This window comes from Lonchura striata, chromosome 6 (genome assembly GCF_046129695.1).
Source record: "Lonchura striata isolate bLonStr1 chromosome 6, bLonStr1.mat, whole genome shotgun sequence".
NCBI classification, from domain to species: domain Eukaryota; kingdom Metazoa; phylum Chordata; class Aves; order Passeriformes; family Estrildidae; genus Lonchura; species Lonchura striata.
Window position 1 is genome coordinate 56,880,906 of NC_134608.1, and position 26,174 is coordinate 56,907,079.

The 26,174-nt window shown below is 39.3% G+C and overlaps 1 protein-coding gene across 2 annotated transcripts in view; it reads right to left on the reverse strand.

The window, feature by feature from the left end:
• The window catches only part of NAV2 (neuron navigator 2), a 209,356-nt gene that overhangs the window by 62,297 nt on the left and 120,885 nt on the right, over window positions 1-26,174 (reverse strand). For both annotated transcript variants that reach the window (XM_077784374.1, XM_077784373.1), the window contains one exon: window positions 22,304-22,426. In XM_077784374.1, the coding sequence (XP_077640500.1) occupies window positions 22,304-22,426 (123 nt within the window). The remainder of the gene's footprint in view (window positions 1-22,303; window positions 22,427-26,174) is intronic.

The window sequence follows — 26,174 nt, forward strand, 5'->3', positions numbered from 1 at the left end:
CAATATGGGGAATCACACCAGCTGAGTAGTGCCAGGATAAATTTCTGTTGCCAGTGAAATCACCAGCGAGGGATCCTGTTCTGGAAAGGAGGTGAGAAGCCTTTAGGATGGGGAAAATGGACAGGACATGACACTGTCGCCTTAGCCTCACCTCAAGAAAATCATGGATCATTCAGCCCAAAACCAAAAAGAAGAGTAGGAAAGACTAGTGAGAAGTCAACTACACCATCATGTATTTATTAACTCAGCTTGAGTACCCTTGTCTTAAATAAAACATACCTTTTAGCACAACACTGCAATGTCGGTTGAAAGAGTTAAAATGCAAGAATTCAAAGGTTATAAAACAAAGACTTTGTGGAGATACTCTGCTGCCAAAACCTTCAAATAAATGAGTCGCAGTCTGAGCTTGCCTTTTTACACTGGAGCCTGTATTTTAGTGGCTACTGTGTAACTATGGCAACACAGAGCACGGGTAATTTAGAGGCTGGTGGATGTGACAACTTGCAATTTTGAACAATGCTAATAATAAAAAGTGGCTTGGGAAAGCATCATTTAACACAAGCGTTTGTGGTTCAAAATTAAAAAGGCCTGTTCACTTAATTTTTAAAATTTTAAAATCTTTTTTCAGCTGGATGGTTACCTATATTATGTCAGTCTGATGATTAAAAAAAAGGTAGAAACATGACTCTTGTGCTTTTTGGTTCATCTGCACCTTAGAGTGCAGCCAACCCTTTGTGATGTGAACATGTACAAATGCAAAGCTGCTGATGTCACTATCTTTGCTGAAGATAAGACAAGAATCACATGGCTTTTTTAAAAGAAAGCTATGTATTACCCATAAAGAAAGAGGGAAAATATCCTCATGGACTGTTATTACTCCTTTTTTGCCTCTGGTGCATTTTAACTGCTACCCTTTATCAGGGAATCCTGCAAACTGCTTCTCATTCTTCATTTTAATTGCTGAATAGTGAGCAGAAGTAACTCTCAGATATGACAGGTACTTAAAAGAATCACAACTGCAAAAAGTAGAGCTTTCTTTTCATCCCTAACACCCTTCCTGTCCTCCTCTCACAAGTGATGTTTCTCAATTGTCTCTCCATGCAGTTGTATAGGAAATTAGTGACTGACCCACTGCTAATGGCAAGTAAGAACAGCCAGAAACACTCAAAATCAAAAAAATCAAATCTGAAAATGTAATCTAGGGAATCTAGGGAAAAAAAAAATAATCAGGAACCTGCATCTGTTGACTCACCAGCTCCAAATAAAGCCAAATTCACAATAGTAAGGAAGAGCACTACACTAACATTTATGTACAGTCCCATTGTCCTTCCCTTCCCTGGCAGTCCTTCCTCTGCAAAGGAGGGATTTTGCCATGTAAAAGCCATAAGGCCAAATACAGAGGGATATTTCCAGATTAATTTTACATGTAGCAATAATCACAGTTTTATGGGTCAGGAAGTTCAGAAGATTAGTGTGTTATGGCTGCAGTGTACAAAAGCATTTGTGTGAGAAGTTTCACATAGCAATAGGGTGAGATAAGCTGTGAACAGCTTTACATTAAGTTCTTTTATGGCAGTTAAAGTTGGGGAGAAGTAAAGAGACCCCACGTATTAATTTACCTAAAGAACAGCTGCTTAGAAAAGGCTGCAAAGTGTCCTAATACTCAGTGTCATAAAATCACTGCACCTCCAATGCCTCCTTCCTTCCCGTGTGCTATTCTCATTAACCTCAGGCACAACTGTGATCCTGGTCAGAACTGAACTAAATCTGCTTGCAGCAAAGCAAAAACTTATCAAAGAAATGCCTCGCTCCATTTTATTTGCCAAGGCCTAAACCCACAATTATAGGTTTGCATTCTATGTTCAGGCAGCTCAAATCTTGCTGCGTTTCAAATATTCCCTTGGAGAACACCAAAATGCCTGCAAATTGTGGGTTTATTGCAATATATCAAATCCTTTTAATTTTTGCTCCTCAGTAGCTGAGATCTGTCAGTTAGGACCTTATAAAATGTCTGCATTTGATAACTGGAACAATTATAAAAGTAACACAAGCAGCATAGGCTGCAAAGACACCTCACTTCACAGTCCTGGGAAGCTGCTGGATAATGTGTGGCATGATGCATCTGCCACATCTTGCCTGGAAGAGACTCCACTACCACTGGGTAAACCAATGTCTTAAAATAATCTCAACAGTAATTTTTAAAGATTTCTTTTTAATTTCTTTCCTCCTAAAGGACATTAAGATTATTTAAATTAAAAAAAAAAAAAACAAACCCAAACCACCATTTACAACACCAAAACATATTCTAAACAGACTCAAACTGCTTTTGAACACACTATCCTTTGAAGTAGAGCACATGTAACAAAAAATGCACCTTTTTAGAGTACTTTCATTGATTGAGTATCTGCATGAGACAATAAAAGCAGGACTACAGCAGCACTGCTGCACCATTACAACTCGTACACATGACACTACAGGGCTAAAACTCTAAACATAACTACCTAAACAAATTACATTTGCATTAAAGTAAATTTAAAAAATCAGACAAAAACCACAAAGAAGCCCTAACTTACTGAACTCATTGTAATTGTTAATCCTAGGAAGGTATTTCTACCTAAAATCAGAGGAACACTGGCAGCAACGTAAACTCTCAGGAGGAGGTATAGTACAAAATAAACCCTAGCTGCTAGAACCATGTGGCTTTTAAGTGAGGTTCCAAAGGGAACTTGGAAGACAAGAAAAGTAGGACTGGAAAACAAAGCTTCATTTTAAATTCCTCTTATTCTTCAGAGGCACTGAGTTTGCAGACTGACCAGGGACATGTGCTCTGAAACACTCCTCACATCCTTAAATCTCAATGGGAAGAACCCTCTGTTGCCCCAGGCTTTCCAGAGAGCAGGTAATTATATTATGGTGGTGCTGTGTGGATTTATTTATTTTTATAAGTGAACACATGAAGTGTAGAATATTTTGGGGTTTTGTTTAAATCACTCAGATGGTATCACACAGAAGAAGGCAAAAAGGAACCATCAGTGTTGTGCTGCTGCATGGGCATGTATTGTAATGCATAGGAACTAGGGAAAGGGGATTCTGACCCCCAGGAGGCTGTGAATTTGACCAGAAAACTCAAATACAGGGTAATATTAATAATTATTGCACAATATAAGATAGACACAGCATCTGCCTCCAAGGAGCTGCTTTTCACTGAGCAATCATTAAGGAATGCCCCAGCTTCCTCCAACAAGGTGAGATGCATGCCTGGAGGAGAAGAAAAGGCTATTTGTGTGTTTGTGATGTATGATTAAAAATGGCTTTATAACATTTTAACATGTACTTCAAAGATTGTTTAAAAAATGCCAGTAGCCTCCATGGAGCACTCGTGTTGACACAGTTGTGAGGCATACTTTTCACTATGCCCACTTCAAATGAGTAAGCACATCAGAGTTAAAAACACAAATAGCTACTTTCTAAAAAGAAAAAAAAGGCAGGGAATGGGAGAAAATCAAATAAAAATTGGGGGATGCTGAACAGCAATTTAGCTTGCATATTCTTATCTGAGAGGAATTCCAAGTGAATGCTGAATCCAGGGCTTATACTTGGATGATCCAAAATGTTTCTATATTTAAACACATTACCAAGTCTCAAACTCCTTGAGTGAGAAACACTATCAACATATTAACTATATACACATGTATTTGCTTTTGCATATGTGATTTCTATGTTAATATTTCCAGATATAACAAATAAACCAAACTAAAATGATATAAGACAAATATCCCATTAATAAGAACAGTCTATCGATGTTCTGTCATACAGAACAGTTTGTCCATAAAATGGACAAAAATCTGATCTTAAAGTGCAGTTAATGTGGTGGAACACAATAATGATATATCATTCCCATTGTATTAAATGAAGCTTTCTTTATCTCCTTCTCCAAACTATAAAAATCAGTGCTTTTTACAAAAAACATAACACTGCCAAGCACAATTTTAACACACATGCCACTCACTAAGGAAAAAAAATGTAATTTTTCCAATCTAGGCTGCTGTAACAGGAACTGATACAACATTTTAAGACTTAACTGTCTCCTGCAACCATTAAGATTTTAAGTTTGATCCCTACCAAATGGAATTATAAACATAGTGCAGCTGGCATGAATTCTTTTTCTCAGGACTCTGAAAAAAATGCTTTGGGGTGAATCTATGACAGATGTCCACATTTCATTTACAGTTTGTTTTCTGAGCTTTCTAACATCATGTCTGTGTCAACAAGCAATAGAGTGGAGAATAGAAACAGATATGAAAGAAGCTATACAAATCATCACCTAGGAGCAATGAGGTAGAGAACAGCTCAGAAAGAGAGAAAATTTGAATTACAGGTTCTGTTTTGACCAGCAGGTACAGGGCTCTGTGTCAGAGGATGCATTCAGGTACAAGAAGGATATGCCAAGTGTGATAGCTACAGAATTAGATATTTCTGGCTGAAAAAGCAGCTCTTCAAGTGGTTGTAGCATGGTTTTGAGAAGCCCTATGAAACTTGATTTAACCTTCCTACCCACACTCCCCCAATAAAATACTAGAATCATTATTGTTAAGCCAAGAGCAGTCATTAACCATGTCGGGGCACCCACTGTAAAACCACTGCTGTCATCTGTATGCATCTTGTTCAGTTATGATCAATAGAGTTTACCCATCTTAATTGCTTCAGCCTTCCCCTAATTAGAGCTGTCTCTGAATTTCCAGTTGTTTATTGTTGCTGTGGATGTTTTTAAGCTTGCACATCCCACTAGAAAAGTAAACTCATTTATTCTAATGAAAATACCACTGCTACCTCAAGGTAGCATCATTGTAGTGTTTGCAAATCCTCTGTCTCACTGAGTCTATAAACATTGAAACCATATAAACACTTCAACTGCACAATCTGCAGAGAACAAAGACACAAACTCTCAACTTCAACAAAAAATTATTTTCCTTTAGTTTTGAGAGTCCATTTGTGTTTTTTCTTATAAAACAAAAGGATCTACTCCACCCATCCAACAGTAGGATATCCAAAGACTGTATCTGAGCCAAAAGACATCACTCCTTCTCAGGTTGCCTTGCACAGTATTTCCACTCTTTGGATGTGCTTTTTCACGTGAATTGGTTTTTCCTTATTTTTATTGTTTCTGTCCATCAAATAGACTAACTTTCCATTTCCAAATTCACAGTAGACTTTTAATGAAATATAGAATTTTTGACATTTCCCCTCCATGCCACTGTTATTTATGCCTGGTTATGTAAACTAAGTTTTTTTTTTAGAGTTATAATATTCCTAACACAAAATTAACTGACTCAAACTACTTACCTGCAAGACAGCAGCTCTAACCAGTGCATTATTTTAAAGAAAAGTTTCTCCTAGCTCTCAGGTATTGTTTAAAATGCTGACAACACTTATGGACTCACTGCTCTAGAAATAAAATAGAAATTCTTAATTAAGCTGCAAAAAAAGCCCAAGCATAAACAATAAGGCACTAAATTTAAATTAATACTTAAAAATTGCAGCTGATTAGAGGTGTGTCCTCCATGACATTCCTCATCTTATAAATACCTATGGCAATCACAACTTGACCAGGTGAACTTCTGACCTCAGCTAAGCCCTAATAAAATCATAGCTGAAAATCAACTGAGAATGGTTCTTCAGCTGCATTTCACAGAGCTACCCAGCTTCACTCTTGACTGGAGAAAAATTCAGCTGGCAGACTCGCTTTTAACAAAAGGTCAACTTTTTAACTACTCCACCAGTTCCACTGCTCAAAGATGACTTCCATAGAGAGAAAACACTCCTCTTCAAATATAAACATAACAATGAAACCTCTTGCTCTGAGTGACCAGAAGATACATACGTTTAGATTGCAGCAGGACAGGGAAAAACTGATGGCAATAACAACTGAATATTGACATGTGGAGCCACTGCATGTAACAGAAAACACAGCTGTTTTCTTTTCAAACTGAACTAATTCCAAATTCCTTGTAGGGCCCAGATTATCTGATGCCTGACATCGTTATCTGATACCTGAAAAATTAACAAATTAACCTGGTAATGAACTTCTATATCATATTGTTACAGTTTCCTAACAGGTAAATATTTCTTTTATATACCTTACGAACTATGTTAAATATTTAGTCTGGAATGCCATATAACCCGATAAGCCATTTTTCTCTGCCCACATTATCCCACCTCTCCAAAGAGCCAGGTTGCACCTATTTGTCATCCCCTGCCCCCAACTCAGAATAAAGCTACTAAATTCTGTGCTCCAGTAAAAGGTGCAGCAATGTTCACAAGCATGCACCTAAGTAATTAACCAACAAGGGGTTAATTATTGTCATGCCTCGTGGCATTATCAGGCAACCCTTTGTTTCATTTTATTTTCTTTACAATCAGGTGCAAGGACAGATGTTATCAGAGCCAGAAGTGACACTAATCCTGGGCTTCTTCCACAATTGCCCTGGTATTCCTGCTTATCTCAGGCCTGTCTGGCTTTTTATGCTATCAGCTATTTATTTGTACGTGAAAACTTTGCAATATTCATTTCCATGCTGCATCATTTTACACATGAAAACGCTGCAGACAAGACCTAAGATGTGTATTAATTAACATGCATACGATCTGTATGCAAATCATGCCATTGGAAATAGTGACTATTAGCATAACAAGTGCTTATTATTTATTGAGATGCAACTCGATCAGGCATCCTGCTGGGGTCTGACAGCCTCGGTATCTCTTCTTTCTCCGTTTACACATTCTTCTCTCTTGTGCCTTTCTTTAGGGGTGGAAGTCCTGGGAGCTGAAATTTGAATTTGCTGCATCTTGAGCATCTGATGCAGTTCAAACCCTGCGGAGCCTCTCCAACAGCAGCCAGCCCAAACCACCCCTTCACCCACATTATCTAATTCCCAACTGATAACAAGTTTAAAGCAGGCTTCTTTCTCTAGCCCCTCCTTTTTTTTCAAAAAAAAGGAATAAAATGTGAGAAAACAAAAGCTCAACTGTGCAAAGTCATAAATCTTTCCCAATATCTTGCCTACTCCTCCTATCCCGCTTCAGAAGAATTTAACCTTTTAATTGTCCCAACCATAACAGGAAAACACAATTTTACTATTTTTCAGCGGGTGAACAAGGCTTGCTAGATCATTTCATGCTGAGAGCTCTAGGTCACTGCTCCCCTGCTCCCCTTCCTACTGAAGTCTCTGCAGGACTCCTTAACCCTTCCTAGCATTTGTGTGACAGCAAAAACTTGCAAAACTCTTCCTGGCCCAGTAATCCCTTCCCCAGCCCTGCTGGGCTTCAGGACATGTTTGCTCTCTCAGAGGCTACACCCACTGCTTCAGAGATGGCTGTGTTACAGAAATGAACTAATTAGCAGGGGGAATGAGTTCAATTATTTATCACTTTGCCAAAAACTGAGACGTTTGGCCTGAAATTTTCCAAGCTGCATGCCAACCTAAGAATTGACTTTGGTATTGGTTGAAAACAGAACAATTCTCGAGAATCATTAGAAAATAAGACACAATTTTCCTATTGAGTTGTATTGATCTTCCCTGAGAAAACTCGTCCTGCAATACAAAATACTTATTTGGTTCTGGAAGGTGCTGGAGAACAGAGAGGGAAGGGAAGCCAAGAATGTGAAAACTGGGAAAAAGAAAAGTGAAAACCAACTTATAGATGGAAAGTCTGAATGCTGGGCTTGCTGGAGAGGTGGTGGATCACTGCTCTGCAGTGATAAATGGCTGTGACTCAGGGAACCAGCACAGAATCATACCACACCTTGGGTTTAAAGGGACCTCAAAGATCATCTTGTTCCAACCCCACTGCCATGGGCAGGGCACCTTCTTGTAGACCAAGTTGCTTAGGGCCCCATCCAGCCTGGCCTTGAGCACTTCCAAGGATGAAGCATTCACAGCCCGTGCCACCCTCACAATAAAGAATTTCTACCAAATATCCCTTCTAAACCCACCCTGTCATTGTGAAGCCATTCCCCCTTGTCCTGACACTCCAGGCCCTTGTTCAAAGTCCCTCTCCTGCAGCCACTTTAGGCACTGAAGGGACTCCCAGCTCTCCCTGGAGCCTTCTCTTTCTTCTCCAGGCTGGACAACCACAACTCTCTCAGTCTGTCTTGATCAGAGACACCTTCACTCCACAGTGGTGGCACAAACACAGCTGAGAAGTGTCCAGAGATGTCTAGAAGTGACTGGAATCCTATGAGAAATTTATTTTGTTAAGGAAAGGCTTTAAGGCACTGTCACACTACCTCTAGTTTGACAAGCTTTTAGCTGAAACTCCCCAACTGCCATCTCGGCTACTGCTACAGCAAACATCTCTGCTTTAGATAAATTTGGAATTTTTAAATTAAATATCCTGCTGGCTTATGAAAAAATGTGAATTCACAACATTAAGACAACTCCCTTGGATGCCCTGTTAATTTTCATAGTTAAATTAGCTGGGGGAGATGTGGGAGTTCAAGGACTTCAACCTGAATTCTTTCCATCCCACTTCCTGTTCTGATAGCTCCACAATAGTCAAGAGTCAAATCAGCACCCTTCAGTATCTTATGTTGATATTATTTCCAGCAAATAATTTGGCAGGAGATATAGGGAGAAATATTCCTACAGAAACAATCCTAACACAAGGGGCCAAAACAGACATCCTTGCTCCAGTCAGGCACAGCAGAGACCTCAATTAAACTTTGTACATTTTGACCTCAATCATTGCATCACTACTCTGTAAGGAAAAAAACAAGACCAGGACCCAGGCCCTTATTTTCTGTTTTATCCATGTGCAATAATGAAATAATTCTAAACCAGCCTCTCGTTTCTCTGTCCCATTTTAACACTGGCAGAGTGTGGCCATCTGGTTAAGGCTGAGCTGTGAAATGGTGGCTCACTTTGCTATCAGAGACTTCAACTAGGACTGATAAACACAGCTCTGTTTCAGTGAATTCCTCTAGAATTAAGGAGTGGTCATTGGATATATTTGCTTAGAGACTTCAATGAACTGAACCGCACGAGGGAAGAGAGGATGAAAGGACAAAAGTCAGTAGGTGTATCCTGCCCTCCCCCCAGTTAAAAAACCAGATTACTAGTTAGATTAATGCACACAATTTAATTTAGCATTTTAACAGACACACCTAACAAACTGAAGAAACTTCTTGCCTTCAAGATTAATAAAGAAATAAACAAAGATTCATCTGGAAAACCCCTTCTTGGTTATTCCCTCCACTTTCCCTCTAATGTGTGATTGTGCTTTGGGTCAAATAGATTTTTAAAGAAACAAAGAACAGAGTTCTCAGAGATTAGTTTATAAGATAGTATGTCTATGGAGGCTTTTCTTCTAATCACCCTGTTCTTCTTGTCTGCCTTGAATCCATTCTACTAAAGTTATAGCTACAGTTCACTACTATTCCTGAAAATGTCCAAAGAAAGTTTCATTTGTCTCCCATGATCTCACTCAGTCTTGCTTAGCCAAGTCATAAATTACCTTTGGCTCTCATTTTTTAATGTCGAAAATAATCCCTTGTTCCTAAATGATCTGATAACATACACATTGCCATAATAAATTAAACCACATCACCATATATTGCAAACCCTTCATTTTTAAAGGTGTTAAAAACTGGTGGTGAAATCAGAGCCTGATGTCAATAAATAAGAGAAGAAGGTACCCAAAGTGGGGAGCATCTTTAAGATTCAAACACATTTCCTGGGCAAAGCTGGGCTGCAATAATTTGCTGAGGACACAGGTAGATGAAAGCCCACCCCACAGCACAAGGCATTGTTTGGAAAGAGACACATGGCTGCAAGGGAAAGCAAACTGGTGGCATAGAGGGGATGATGCAGGAAAGGTAAAATAACTCACAGAAAAGAATGAGCAGAATTGTGGTGGTGGAGAGAGGGAAGCATATGGTATGACTCACAGAAAAGTGATTATTTTATCAATCACATGTTTAACTCACTACAGCTGAGGTAAAGTCAGCCCGTACAAACATGGTGTGAGAAATGAGAATGTCACTAAAATCAAGAATTGGTCAGAAGTAACAGCAGAAAGGGACCAAAACTCTTAAGTCACAGCGTGGAAGACACCTCTGATTTTGCCCTCTGATTGTTGGTGGGCATCACCAGCACACTTAGACCTAAAGAAATAACAAGCAACTTCTTGTTGCCATATGCCATTTTGGCTTTTAACCTCTATTAATAAGGAAACGACTCAGTGGTTATAGTTAGAAGCCAACAGAGAATTTCAACAGAAGTAAGAGTGTGAAACTCACAGACTGACTTCAGTTTGAAATCAGTCTTTTGATTTCAGAAAATTTCTGTCTTTCCTTTGCATGCACATTTGAGTCATTAGAAATGTGCAAATGCAGATTTCTTTCTACCACCTGATCCCTCTCATGAGTCCTTTGCTTCAGAAATGCTCTCAAAGCACTAATTAATAAATTCTCTCTCTAGGAGTAGACAGAGGATACACACAGTCCCAAAACACTTAAATTCCAGGTTAAGTGGAATTTAAGGCTTTCCTGGGTGAATGTAACCTCTGGGGACTTGACCTGGCACAGTATACTCATATTTCTTTCCCATGGGCTTATGTTGGTGATTCCTTCTTCTCCTTTTCCCTCTCATCTTTTTCCATAGAGATACATAGTTGCCTATAAATACATCTCCAGCCATTTCATTATAATATTCTGCTCATCCCTTCTGCACTCAAAACAATTTCAGTTCTGCAAATGCAATATTGTGTTTCAGATATCCCTGGAAACAAAAATTAAGTCTTTGCATAAAAATTCAAATGAAACATGAAACTATGCATGTGCATATCAGATGGTATCAAATTACATGAATGGTTTCAAAGAAATGTTTAAGGCATTAAGTCATGTTATGAAGAGTATTTCTAGCTGCAAGTTTCATAACAAGAATAAATCAACCTTGACAATGAACATGAAAGAGGGAATGAAACCTTTTTGAACACTCAAGGTGGTTTGCTCATTTTCCTCAAACCAAAACGAACGAATTAGTTGCTATATCTGAAATTAACTTTAACAACATAATCAGAAAAGATAAGCTTTAAAGTTAGAATTAGATTAAAAAGATTAAAACATTACTTGGGGCTGATGAAAGCACATGGTAGCTCCACAGTTTCTGCTGAGCTGAGCCTTTGTAAGTTAAGGAACAACAGAAAAATAACATATTGTTAAAAAGAGCTGACCTCAGCCCTTGGACTTTGCTCAGGCACTAATCAGACTTCCAATGTTTAGTATTTATCCCCTGGCTACTTATTGACCATCTATACCTGGACACACATAAACAAACCTCTAGCAAAGGGGTGGTTACTGAGGCTCCCTGTGCACACAGGTTTCACACATTCCAATGCCCCTTACGTCCAATTAATTACCTTCAAATTGCAGCAATCAGTTTTAATAAAATTAGATGTTTTATTTACAGTGACAATATTAAAAAAAAAAAAACCTTTGACTAATAAAACAAATTACACACCTTCTCATAATACTGCTGTTAGCAGCACATTGTCACTCCAAGTGTTTCCACTGTGGAGCTTGCAATTATTTATCCTGGCCAAATGTATCTTTAACTGCATATACTTAAGCAACATAAGAACATCATGTGGAAGCTTTAATTCCTGTTTATACAATGGCAGAGTGTTTTTAAGGCCCATGGAGCTGTGTAACACTGAGCAGTTCAAGCCTCAGGATGTTGGAGCTCAACGCAGAAAGATCAGGAGCAAAGCGACTGCTTGTTCTGTGGAGTCTCAACATCACTGTGAATCTTATTAGCTGCCATAGAAAGGTCACAAAGTTACCTTATCATACTGCTGAAAAATCCCTATGTTGTGAGGAAGCTGAGGAATTGAGAGGAACAGGATAGGATCTACAGATAAGAAGTGTATGGACCCTCAATATGGAATATCTAGTTGGACGCCAGGGAAATTATCATGACACCAAAGAATGATCTGACATAAACAGCAGCTCCAAAAGTCCTGGGGCAACAGATTAATATATATAGTTATAAATATATAAATACATATAGATAAAAGAGTTATACTCTTTTATCCCTATCCCTCCACTCTCCAACTGGTAAAATGCAGCACAGCTGCTCCACAGAGGGGAAATTTCTTTCCACTGGGCACAGACATTCATTCCACATGGACCATACACTCCATTCTCTGCCCTTCTGTCTGTGGACACACATGGAAAATGAGACATTCCCTGCTCTTTGAAAACCCAGTTATAGGTGACAGATAAGGCCTGTGGCAGAAGGGGAAAAGAGTGCACCTCTTTGTGAAGTGCCATGGAAACTGGGAAGGAACCTTCATTTTTACCTGATGACTTTTTCTGCTTCCACAAGCACCAGGTCAGGGATGCTTTAACTTTCTTTGGTATCAGTAAGCCCAAAAGTACCCCCTGCTTACTTCATTACCTACTAAAAATATAGGACCTGCCATTCAGGACAGCTGAAGGAGATAACTGCAAAATACAGAGAATTTCAAATATGAGCCTAAAGTTGTGGATACCACACCTTAGAGCTTCTTCTGCTATGCTGCAGATGTGGATATTTATTGGATATACCAGGGTAGTAGTACCATCCAGCTTCAGACATTTAAGATAACTGTTCAATTTAGGAGTTTCATTCCCATGTATATGCAATGGCTCAAAGCATACAGATATTCTGGATATATATGGATTCCAGAATATAATTAATTCCTTGGAGGGACCTCAGAGATGGAAACCCTTCACCCCACCTGCAGTGTCTGAAATCCCTTCACTGGAGGGGACAAAAATGGAAATAAACGACAGAGGGAGGAAGAGGAAAGGAAAGGAAGAGGAAAGGAAGAAGAAAGGAAGAGGAAAGGGAAAAGGGAAAAAAAGGAAAAAGGGAAAAGGGAAAAGGGAAAAGGGAAAAGAAGGAAAGGAAAGGATCAATCTTACGTTGTGGCACAAGATGTGGCTGGGGGTGTGTTTTCTATTGCCATCTGTTAGACGTGGGGCAGTTACCTTCTGTTAATTGGGCCACCTCTTAAAAACATTTGCGGCAGTTTTCTTTATCTCTTCCACAACCAACCCTCCCTCCAGAAAATATCTTCTGTTCATGGCCCTGAGTGTCCCTGCATGGCTGAGAAAATTCCATCATCCCACTGGGAGATGCTCTGCCCAGGGGGAGGAGCCAAGCATTCCTACCTGGATAGGATCTGAGATTTGGAACACCAGAGGCAACCTGTTCCCACTGGATTCACAGAGGAGCAGCTTTTTTCTACACTGGATTCCCAGAGGAAGACCAGGCCCATCTACACCACCACTGGAACTTCAGAAGAAAACTCCACCCTTGTCCAGGATCCCTGCTCCAGCAGAAGCACAGCTGGCACTGCAGGAGCACTGCAGCCACCATTTAATGGGACTGCTGCCACCACCCTGACCCACAGGGTGTCAGGTCCTGACTCTGTCACTGTTGTATTACTGCATTTTTATTTTTATTCTTTTTTTTTTTTTAATCCTAATAAAGAAGTACTATTCTGACTCCCATACCTTTGCCTGAGAGCCCCTTAATTTCAAAATTATAATAATTTGGAGGGAGAAAGTTTAAATTTTCCATTTCAAGAGAAAAAGGCTCCTGCCTTCCTTAGCAGACACCTGTATTTTCAAACCAAGACAAAAAGAAAAGGAAAGAATGCAACAAGGAAAGAAAGAAAGAAAACTCCAGCAAAGCTCAGAAGAGCATGCATACAGGAAAAGACATGCATCTTACATTTGGGCTCAGAATTCCTATATAATTTTCTAAACAATACCATTACAGGAAACATTCATCTGCTAAAAAGAAAGCATTGAAATTTACAATTATAGACAACGAAGACAAAGATCAAAAGGCGAACCTTTAGGTTTGCCAGTAATGAGACATTTAGTAATAAACACAATATTTGGGGGAAAAATGATCAGTCTAGAAATTTGCTTTACAGCCACAATGAGCTCCCATGCTCTTCAAACAGCCTCAAACTGGGATTCTGCTTTGGGAGCCTGACAGCTGTCTGCTATTAGTTTTAGTTTTATCTAGTCAATCTCCAAACCTCAAACTTGGAGGTTACTGGTGTAGGACAGTCATGAGACTGTGTTGACTCTCTTGCCATTGGACATGGAAAACCAAACAACAAAGTCTGCTCTGTGGCAGCAGGCATTTCACATTCTTTTGTTTGTCATGCAAAGCACAAAGACCCTGATCCACTTCAAAATGCTCTTTGTATCTCCAATCTTGTTTACCCTTGGAATATAAGCTTAATTTCCCACATGTCTAAAGTGTTTTGAAAGCCACTTCATACAACAGAAAAGTCAGTGCGAATCTCTGGCAGGGAAGCAGAAATAGAGGGTTTCAGAAGAGCCTCTAAATCAGCACCGAGATCAACTTTATATACTTTGAGTGCAGGTGTATGAAAAGAAGCATCTCTTCAGGAAAATCTAGCTCCAGTGGTGTAGGATTGTGGTTTTGCCATCCCTAGATGTAAATTATTCAGCTGCTTAAATTGGGCAGTTTTCCCTGTTTTCACAGAATCAGCACCAACAACTCTGAAAAAGGCAAGGTCCCTTCACCTGTCCACATGCCCAGTGCAGCCTTCCAGGGAAGCACAAACTGTTTGCAGGGGTTTTCAAAAAGAAAGTCACCTTGAGCTGCTCCCTTGAAGGCACTTCCCACCTTCCTTTAGCTTTAGTGAACAGCAGCTGCTGGCCTAAACATTTTATTTGGATGCTACAGGAGAGATGTAAATATTTCCTAAAATATAAAGGCATGCAGAATGAGAATCACAGATAGAAAAGCAAGAGGGGCATGACACCAGGGGAAAAGTTTCAACAAGAAATGCAGCTCCTAAAGCCTAGGTCCAGACTATCTCTTACATATGTTTACATCTAATCAAAACAGGCAATTCTGAAGAGGATTAGAACTAGAGTAATAACCAAGCACTTGAAGATTACCCAATAAATGACTTTGGAGGGAAGAGCTTGCAGTCGTAGCATGTTTTGTTTGACTGGTTTTAGTACTGAGTGGTAAAATACTGAGAAGTGGCACTTTCTCATATGAAGAATTATTTAAAAAGGCAAAGAACTGCTCTCAGTGCCTTATCAGCCTGTGGAGCTACTAAAACAGGTATTACAAAACACCTGAATACCTGAGTAAGAGAAGAATAGGATAATTCTTGGCTTCTTGAATGCACACAGGTCCTTACTGCAGTAAAATCTGCTTTTTTTTGTGGCCATGAATACACAGAAGAGGAATTGTCCCCAAGGAAAACCAATTCTAATTTTACAAAAAATCAATTAACTAAAAGGCAGAAAACTCCTTCAACAGCTAGCCTCCACAGGTCAATCATCCATCTGCTATTGCTTTTACCACATGACATGGTATTTTGGAGCCTGGATAGGATTTTCTGCTGAAAAATTATCTACTTCCTTAAGTCATCCCCTCCTCAAAACTCTATCCTTCCAAAAGTTTCCAGCCTCACTAAGCTGGTTGTTGGAATCACAGTCTTAGCTGCCATCATGCAATGAGTAAAATTAGACCAAGCCTAGGAAACAAACAAAACTTTCAAACCTATCTCCATTCCATTATGCCTCTCTGAACAGAATTAACACTACCAAATCTACAGAAGAACTGCCCAGAATACTTCCTCCAGTGTATCACATGTACAGTCCCCCCAAAAAACGTGCAAGAAAAAGGAAAAACATTGTTACTGTGTCTACTGAACAAATTCACACAAAGCTTGTGTTATGTAATGAAAATTTTTGCTTATAGACCTGAAGAAAACTTTACAAGAAGTTTGTCATCTTTTAGACCACTGATACAGATCTGTCAAAGACACTACTTCCCTTGACTAACCTTGCCATGTTTGTATGTAGAGTGTCCTTTTCTTCCTTTTGGTAATGCTCATTTCAGCCCCCTGGTACAGTTACTATACCTTATTTTGAGCTACTGTTTGTTGCTTAGCTTTGCAATTACTTTATGAAATCTAAAACCACTTTGGATTGCAGCTTGTGAAAAGATTCCTTGGAAAATAAAAGTATACGGTATTGTGATTCTAAGCAGCAGATCCCAGGGCCATAAACTTCAAAGAATCTTTGCAATGTGAATTTCCCCTGCTTCTGAGAGTCAGTTTTCAAGATAAATGTGGGATCTTTCAAAGACAGAGAGATAGATATCTACAGGTACCAAGGTACAATTTGCATATTTAGAAGCAATAGCATTTTTTTCTAATTTAGTGATAAAATCTAAACAGATGGTCAAACAGGGCAGATGATCTGCTAGGCATGAATCATTTCACCAGTCCTGTGACTTTGCTGTTAAGCAACTCTAGATGGGCATAGATACACAAACTGCAGTGACTCACAGCAGACACAGAGAGCAGTGAACACTCAAAACCACTTTTTATCTACATTATCCTAAAAAATCTTGGAGAGTTTAAGTAATTTTTTAGAAAATTATGCTTATTTAGTACATAGGATTCTTTTACAGGAGTATAAGTTTCACTGTTCCACAGTAAGGAAAAGAAATGGGAAAAGTGGAGCTTTTAAGTTATCTTAATTGTAGCAACTTAATGCAAGTGCAACTGCTAGGATGTTCTGGAAGTGAAGGAGCTGTGAACAGATGGCATGGAATCTTCCAGGCAGAATGGAAATAGTGTGGTGGCAGCAACTTCCTCAGCTGAGACCTCCTGAGCTCTGTAGATGACTTCAGTGGATGCAGTTATTCCTTCTCCTGGCATCCTCCCTCTGCAAACTCATTCACACAGAACACCAGAGCAATCTCCTCCCTGCAGCTCCTTTACAGGAAAACCCCACAAACACATCAACACTCCTGAGAGAGCACTGTAGGGGAAGGAGGTGATGGGAAGTCCACTGCCATTACAAAGCAGCAACATCTATTTCTACATTATATTATAGCAATGGGCTCCACCTGAAGCTTAAGATACAACCCAGTCATTTTCTAACAATTTAAGATTAAGATTATCCAGTCTATGTGTCTATAGATATCTATTCCAGAACCATTTTCTCTGGTTTGACCCTTGTCTTATGTATTGTGCTACCACTGCTAGAGCAGTAGAACTCCAGCAATGATGGGATGGGGATTGATGGAGTAGTTCTGCTACACCTTCATTTAACCTCAGCTTCACTGCCTCAATTAAGAGGAAAAATTGAGACCACATTCAGGACTTTGAGCTGTCTTAACCTACCATAAAACCACATAAAGGATATCTTAACAAAAATTTTATTTTTCTTTTATTATTTCCCATTGTCTACAGTAAATTTGATGCAGCTTCTTAAGCAATATCCCTTAGCACAATGACTGTAATTCTGCTTTCAGTGGAATCCTCCTCCACTGATTCTCTCCCCACTTTTCAAAACAGGCCAGTATTTCCCCAACTTGCTGACTTGCTTCAGCTTGCTTTTCAGCCCTTCTGAAGTGTGAACCAAATCCCCTTGGTTAGGAAGGCAATCCAACAATCTCCCTCAACCACCAAGAACTAGCCCATCTTTCAGTAATCTCATCACTGTAGCAGGATTCAAGAAATTAAATTGCAGTTAGTGAATTTAATCATACTGCAGACAAAGGAGTTTACTCCACAAGTGTGAAATACTGGCTACTACCTGAGCTGAGACACATAAATAACTTTAACTGGTTTTTATAAAATGCAAAATAGCAGCAAAATACTACTCTTCAGCTATTTTTGAAAGCTATCATTTTTACCATTTGTACTGCACTTAATGACATCCTTATTAACAGCAAAGTATGTGTGCTCTGCATGGAATGTCCTCTGGCTGTCTGCTCTGTTTCTGCTTCTCTTCCAATTCTTCTTTCCTGTCCATCTCCTGTCCAGGGTCCACAGTCTCCCCTGGGATTATTCAAAGATCTTTCCAAAAGCAGGAAACACTTCTAAAATGCTGAGAAATACTTCTAAAACACTGCCAGGAAGCAGCTTCAGTCACAAATCTGCCTGAGAGTTAATCTGAAGGTGGACTGGTTTTTAACCAGGCTGTAGCCATCAGATGTGGTCAGGATACAGATACACTCCTGGAGAGCAAGCCCAGCACTATTTTTATTCTGTTTACTCTGTTCTCCCTACAGTCCATCAACACTGTAGCTGCTGGAAGCACCAAGACAACACAACCCACTCTTCAATAAGTCATCACAATCAGGAGCTGGGAAGACTTTCCTATACCTTTAGGCAAAGCCACATAATTTATGTAACCTCAAATAGAACTGTAAAAGGGAAACAGTCAAAGTTACTTGTGCTCAGCAGTAGGTTTTTAAGCACTTCATCACTGATGATTTTTAAAAGGTCATACAGGTCACACTGCCCTAATAGCATTAAAGCTACACTTGACAAGCTCACATTCAGAGCCTCTTGTCCCAGCCACAAGTTTGTGATAAATCAGGTCTGAATTATCTCTTCTAAACAACAGCTTACACAGGTAAGCAACTACAGAAAGATTAATTCAGATCTAATTTACCTACACATATTACCAATTCAAGTTATATATATAAAGGCGAGGGCCAGATTTAGTCTCAGATGGAGCAGCTGTATCTGACTATGTGAAATCAACTTAAATAACCAGATGGCACACACTGTGTCCATATGCACAGAATGGACAAAACAATAGGATATTTATTTCCAACCTTGAAAAAAAATAATCCTAAACTAAGCTAAGAAAGAAAAAAACTATCACAAACTAAATTAAAAGGTATTTAAATGCCTTTTTTCATTTAAAATGACTTTGTTCTAGGCAAACTGAAATTATTTTGAAGTAAAAAAGTAAGCTCAGCTGTGTTGTGCACTGCTTCCATTAACCTTGCAATCAAGCATTAAATTCAATGCCCTGGTTTGGATTTCCCTGCTGGAGGGAAAAACGTAAGGTCTGTGCTTTACCTTACCAGAGTCAATGAGTAAAAGCTTCACAACTAAACTACAATTAATAGCATAAGGAACTAAAGTAGCTAGCATATTGCAAAAATTCCTCTGATAACTTTTTAATGATTAACCTCATGCTCACAGGTTCACAGTCTTTCACACTTGTTCTCCCATGCATTCAATTAACATCTGCTTTGAACAAGTTAAATAGAATCTTAATATGTTTTGTGCATGTACCAGTAGAGCAACTCAGCACCCCTACTCACTGCCTCACAGAATGAAGAAAACTATTTGATACTGCACAGTTTTATTCAACTCCTTTTCCTTATGCCCATTTTCACCCCAGAAGACACCTCAAACTAAGATTAAGGTCTTGTTTAGTCTGCACCCAGCAAGCAAAGAGGAGCTATTTTTAAATCATTGCCCTTCTCTCATCTCCTGCATAAGGTATTATATTCTAAATAAAAAAGCCTAAATCAAAGCAACACATCATAGTATCACCAGCTCAAGGATAATTTTTCTGCCACATGGAGTCTTTATCGTGTGTAAAGTCTGTCCCCCTCCAAGTGAACTGAAAGGATGATTTTAGAAGCTGAAACAAATGACAAGCTAAAGATTGCATTTCAGGAGGTCACAACCCCATTCTAGGTGTAATGCATTAAACACACAAATAATCCCTCTTGTCAAATGTTCCTAATTGGTGCCTGATGTGTGGTGCCTTCAGGAAAGGAGTTCAGCAAACAAGAAGCATTGCAAGCACAGAAAATATTGGATGGGGGAAGGAACCAATGACAGGAATGTATCACTGGCTCTCCAGAAAAGCAGTTACTTAAACAACAATATACTTTATCTTAGACAGATGCTGAATTTTAAACAGATACTTTTGCTACTGTGGCAATATTTGTTCAGAAGCCACAGCAGCAGAAGAGGATGACACTTGATTCATCTCCTGCTGCATCACAACACCCTCACCCACAGCACCAGCCATGAATGCTGGTTGGGTTTCAAGCTGCAAATTTCAGAAAGAGATATGAGCTCCTGGAAAAATCCAGGCATATTTTACAACTGGCAAGCACATGCTGACCTGTAATTCAAACTGAGCTGGGATTCTCTGGGAGGTTTTAGTTCTTTGGTTTACATTTGATATCCTGCTCTTTGCTAATATCACAAGGACACCAAAGCAGATTTAGTTCTAAATCCTGGCAGATTTAGATTTAGTTTGCTTAGAAAACAAAGCTAGATTTTCCATCACTTGTGTTTCCTCAGTCATATATGCATCACAATGAATAAAGTAATATTAAGCTCAGTCATGTCATGAAAATGACTTATACATAGCAAAAAGAGAAAAAACCTTTAATTCAGAAATTGAATTGGTTTGAATGTGCACCTCAAAATTAATTTTTTATACTTAAGAGGCCCCTCACGGAAGAAAATGGATACGGGTCCTTACTGCATCATCAGTAACACTGATCAGACTTTGAAAGGGAAAGAAGCAGCCATGGGCTGACCTCGTTAAAAGCAACAGTATTTAACCCATTTATATCAACATTAACAGAATATTTCACTGGGTTCTTTTGTGCCTGCACTCCCATAAATTATGGCTTTCCAGTTCTCTAATTCTTGACATTTGGCCTTGACTGTTTACATTGAATCACTGGAATTGGAGGAGAATCAATGGACATGAGGAGAGAACTTGGTCCTTTCTGCTTCAAACGCCACTAAAACAGGAGTGCAACACTTTCTTGTGCTGCCTCCCATCCACAAAAATGCAGGGGAGATTCCAGCAAAACACTCAGGAGACACAAAACCAGCATTTCTCCCAACACCTCCATGAACACAAAACCTAAAATACTCTGGTGTAAGAGCCTGAGACAAGAGATGTGAGACTCCAGGTGGCTCTTCAAAATGCTGTTTATTGTATACAGCAGTCCAGGGTTGTGTATGACAGAGCCACGCTCCAGCTGTCTGCTCCAGCTATAGGCAAGCCTGAAGACCCTTTAGTTCTGGTTACAATGCATTATATATTTTTCTTTGCTGAGCATCTCGGTACATAACAACCAATCAGCATCATATACAACACCTTTACTATCACCTATAGGCTATCAAAACCACTATCATTACCATATTATGGTCAATACTATCCAATCACATGAGTTAGTATGTTACAAATATGAAATACTGTCTATTACCTGAGCTGAGACACATAGATAACTTTAATTGGTTTTTATAAAATGCAAAATAGCAGCAAAACACTACTCTTCAGCTATTTTTGAAAGCCATTATTTTTACCATTTGTACTGCACTTAATGACATTCTTAAGCTTAAAGTTGTTTTTCAGTTTTCTTGCAGTGGAAGATTCTTAGACTTTTTTTCTAATTGCCACATTGGCACATCTGTTTGCTTGTGGTATCTTTCTGCTTTTTCTAAGACCTATTTCTGCTTGATAAAAACATCTTTTTTCTTTGTGGTCAACATATTCTTTGCTCTAGTCATAAAACCTCCTTCCAAATCGACTTAACCTTCTGGACTGGCTTATAAGATAAGCATGTATTCTATTTGCTATCTGTTGGAGGTTGGGCAGTTTTCTTATCTCTTCCAAGAACAATGTCTCCCTCTGGGGAAATATCTTCTGTTAATGGACCATGGAATGACTCACTGCATGACTGGTAAAGTTCCATCATCCCACTGGGAGAAGTTCCACCCAGAGGGAGGAGCCAAGCATCCTTACCTGCATAAAATCAGCATTTTTGGGACACCAGAGCAGCCCCTTCACTGGATTCCCAGAGGAGCAGCTTCTTCTCTGCTGGATCCCCAGAAGAAGACCAGGCCCAACTACTCCATCTCCAGACCTTCAGAGAAAACTCCACCCTTCTACTGATCCCCACTCCAGCAGCATTTCATCTGCCCCTCCAGGAGGAGCAGCCACCATTTAACTGGACTATTACCAATACCCTGACTCCACAGGGTGTCAGGTTCAGTAGTTTTGTTTGTACTAATTATTTTTTTTCTATTTAGTTTCTTTTTTTCTTGTAAAAAACTGTTATTCCCATTCCCATATCTTTGCCTGAAAGCCTTTTAATTTTGAAATTGTGGCAATTTGGAAGGAAGCTCTTGCCTTCCTTCACAGACTCCTGTCTTTTCAAACCAAGACACCTTTGCTTTCTTAGCTGTCCAGTAACGACTGGCTCAGCAATTGTCAATTTAGACATCTATTGCTGTTCTATAAAGACTTGCTTCCGTCTCTATTCCGTTCTCAGGTTCTACATTCAGAGAGCTTTCCGCCAGGCACACATACATGTGAAAATTCCTTTTAGAACAATCTTCCCCAACACTCTGGAGAAGCTGACAGCCCGGATGGCCAAGGGTGCTCAGCCCCTACCTGTCGGCGTCGCCAAGGCGCAGGGCCGTGCCGCGCTGCAGCGTCTCCCGCACCGTGGCCATGCCTTCGGGCAGCCGGTTCAGGCGCCGCGTGTACAGCCCCAGCCCGCCGTCCGTCAGGTACCTGACAACGAAACGCCGTGCTCAGTATGGCAATAAAAACATTCACGTATCACAGCAGTCCCCCCGTTTTTAAGTTAAGGATGTTACACGGAATTAGAAGCAAGCAAAACGTCATTCTCGGTTACACAGGCGGTGTCCTCCGCTGTATTCTCCACTACACCTCGCATGTTCTTTCATCACCGAGACTTGAATTTCAACATAAATGTGATAAACGATACTTAAAGAAAACGTAGCTTTCATCAAGGATACCTATATGGAAGTAATTTAATATTTGTGAGTCCTGTCATTAATGATCCCTTCTTGCCCAAAATATACATGGTTTGTAGCACTTTGAATTTTTCTGCATAGGCGCAATCAAAATTTCAAAATTTGTAAAAGTTAAGAGCAAAAATCACATTGACTTAATCCCTAGATTTTGTCAATGAACAATATACCTGAAGTATTCCACAACTTACAGAAATCACCATGGATGAAAATTTTTTTGCAGCTTTCTTTTGGTTCCTACATTCTACTCTGGCTACCACTGTGACCTAGAGACGCTTGCATTTAAAAATTACTATTTACTATTACTTTCTTAGGCATTAATAAGTGCCAGGTGTACATATGACACTTCAGAAATTGCTAAGATAGCACATTTCTTACCTTCTGGTTTAGACAAAATGAAAAATTAATGTTCAATTGAACATGTTGGGCAATGGCACGGAGCGAGCCCTGTGTTACTACCATCACTTATCAGCTCATGTAGGTGTACGTGAGCAGCACTGACAGCTGAGTGAACACACTGTGAAGATTTCCACACACCTGAGACTGAAACAGCTCCAACAGCCCATTTCCAGCACACTGCTGGATAAGCACCATACCCCACAGAGACAGGAGCTGACAGCACTGTATCTCCCCAGTCCCTTAGCCACTCTTAGCAAATCGACAGCAGACCACAGAGTAATATCCAGATACTCAGGACACCTTCCTGTGGCTTAAGACAGCACACAGCTTTCTCCCTCACCCACAGCAGGAAAGAAGAGATGCTCCAAGCTGCAGGCAGCAGTGTTTCTGCTGGTGAGACCTCACTGTGCACATGTGCTTTACCCAGTCCAAATCAGATTCCTACATTTATAAAAATGGGATGGTGAGCAGTTGGGAAGCCTTGCCCAATCTGCTGATTAGCATTGCAGTTCAGTGTATAGATCTGTACAGAGCCTTCCCAGCAGCAAGCCAGGAATCTCTGTAGAGTCTAACAAAGAGGTTGCCAAGCTCATCAAGTCAGACACAGGAGTATTCCCCATTCAGCAAATCTGTGGGGATTCTCCCAACTCACAAACAAAGACTGTAAAAAGCATGAGGAGCAGCTGCAGGAAGCAAGTAGAACTTGCCTTAGGTTTGGCATTCTAACTTGTGTTTGACAGTTTATAAATATTTTATAATGGAAGAATATGCTTTTTTCTTAAGCTACTAAAACAAAGGGGAAGGAGAGAAAAATGGAACTTCAGACCATAGTGTTACACAAACATGCAAAGAATATACTGCAAAAACATCTAATGTACATGCACTAATTGGTTTATTGCAGCTACTTGTCTGCACACGAAACAAGTTTCTGTATGAATACTCTTTGCACGTGTGCTGGAAAACGCAGCTTCTGGCTTTGCTGTCAGATTCCTGGCATATTGGTTCTTTGATAAAACAGATCTATTACAGCTGAAATAGATTGTTTTTCATACCTATCACTCAGAATATGTGGAAATAAATGTAGTACTCTTAAGAGTTAGCCATGCTGAAATCAATGCCTTTTCACCAGCATATTTCATCTTCTACACAGAAGCCCAGCAAGCTAAAAGATTAGAATAACACTGCAGTAGCTCAAATTGAAAACTGGTTTCAAGCACTGATAAATCTCACATGAACCAATGAAAGATTGATGGCTTTAGCACTTCTGACAACTAGATCATTACATTTTTCTAAACAAGTCCATGTGAAAAAGCACAGACATAAACAATGACTTTTACCCCCATACCAATAAGGCAAGTTTCTTACATGCCAGAACAACACAGGATAGACTTCTGTATTTTGAAACAGGCTTGTGTAATCACAGTTTGAAAGCTTTATATCTTTGTTTCATTTCACAAAATATCCTATACCCAAGAATGTTTAATTCGGAAAAGATGCCAAAACCAATGATGCCTGGAGTCCTGCATGCAACAGCAAGGTGAAGGAAGAATGAAAGGCTCTAGCCTCTAAAGTCTGTGGAGAAGAACACATTTAAAATAAATACACTTCTAAATAAATGAAAAAACCCTTATAATTATCCATTGGTTAGTTCAGAGGAGATTCAAAGCTACTGGTGCCACAAACCTCCAGCCATTGCTTTCATTTCTTTTCTCACCATCCCTTCAAACTTCAACTGTCTTGGCTTTAAGAAATTATCTTGCCCTTATAAATACATGATTATTGCTGCAGATTTTTGCTTTATGGGAAAGAAGAATATAATGAAGGCACATTTTCCTAAAGAAAATCTTCCAGTGTTTTACTCAGGGGGAAACAAGACAAAGGAAATATTATCCTGTATATAACTGTAACAGTACTCAGAGTTATTGGAATTTATTGTCCTATTACATCCACACAATGTGGAACCCAAGAATATTGGCTTCTCCTCTACAATGACATATTGCAGTTCAAACAATTGTACTAGGCCTAAGTGTGATTTATCTGACTTTTCATATTAAAAATCATTACAAAATTTACACTAAAAGCCTTGCTAGCTTCATGACTGGTAAGAATTCTGCAAGCACATTCAGTGAAAAACAAACAGGACTTAGAAGTATTCTTTTACCTGCCCCAAAAATAATAAAAAGTTTAAATATATTATCTAGCGGAAAGCATAGTATCCAGACTCTTTGATAGAGACAGGTAAATTGTACAAATAATTTAATCTCACAGATGCTTTATGAATGGTACCAACAGCCAGAGAGGAATGACTGCCTTTAATGAAGCTCAATATAACATTTAATAAATGGACAGTGAAACAATGATGAGGCTGGTTAAAAGGAGTTTCTGATCTTTCCAGGAATTAATGTACAAATACTCATCACTATAGCTTTGTTATTCCATCAGCAAGGAGAAAAAAAAAAAAAAAAAAAACAAACCCAACCAAATTTCTGTCAATATGAAAAGACTCAGGTTAAACAAGAGCAGCATTATGCATTTCTAACATACAATTAGGTCTTCTAGCTCACTTTCTAGGTGACACTTTTTTGTATTAGAAAGTGGCTCTCTGCCCTGCATTACACGCATAAAGTAATTTGCTTTGGACAACCTGGACCTTTAAACTTCTCTTTTCTTTAGCCAAATACACCCTTTCTGTGCCTCTCAAATTTTGAGTGCAGTAACAAGCCCTTCCAAGTGTAATATTTTTAAGGTATTTCTGATGCTGAAGTGATTTATTCCCCTTTCCTGAAAGGCACACTGAGGAAACAGGAATGGGTCATGCCAAGGATCAGCAAAATCCAGTGTTCTGAATCACTTGACTCCTGTCTGCACTCCCTACTGACAGATGCAGCCAGCCAGCAGCACACTTACTCTTATGGTCTGACAACTCTACCACTTCATATATATTAATTTCACTCCTTCATGCATGAGTATGAATTTTCCAAGTTTGAAAATAGATAGTCAAGGGAAAAACATTATTTAAAGATGAGGAAGGGAAGGAGCAGCAGGTAAATCAGCAACACACAACAGACCAGGCAATCCTACCCTGA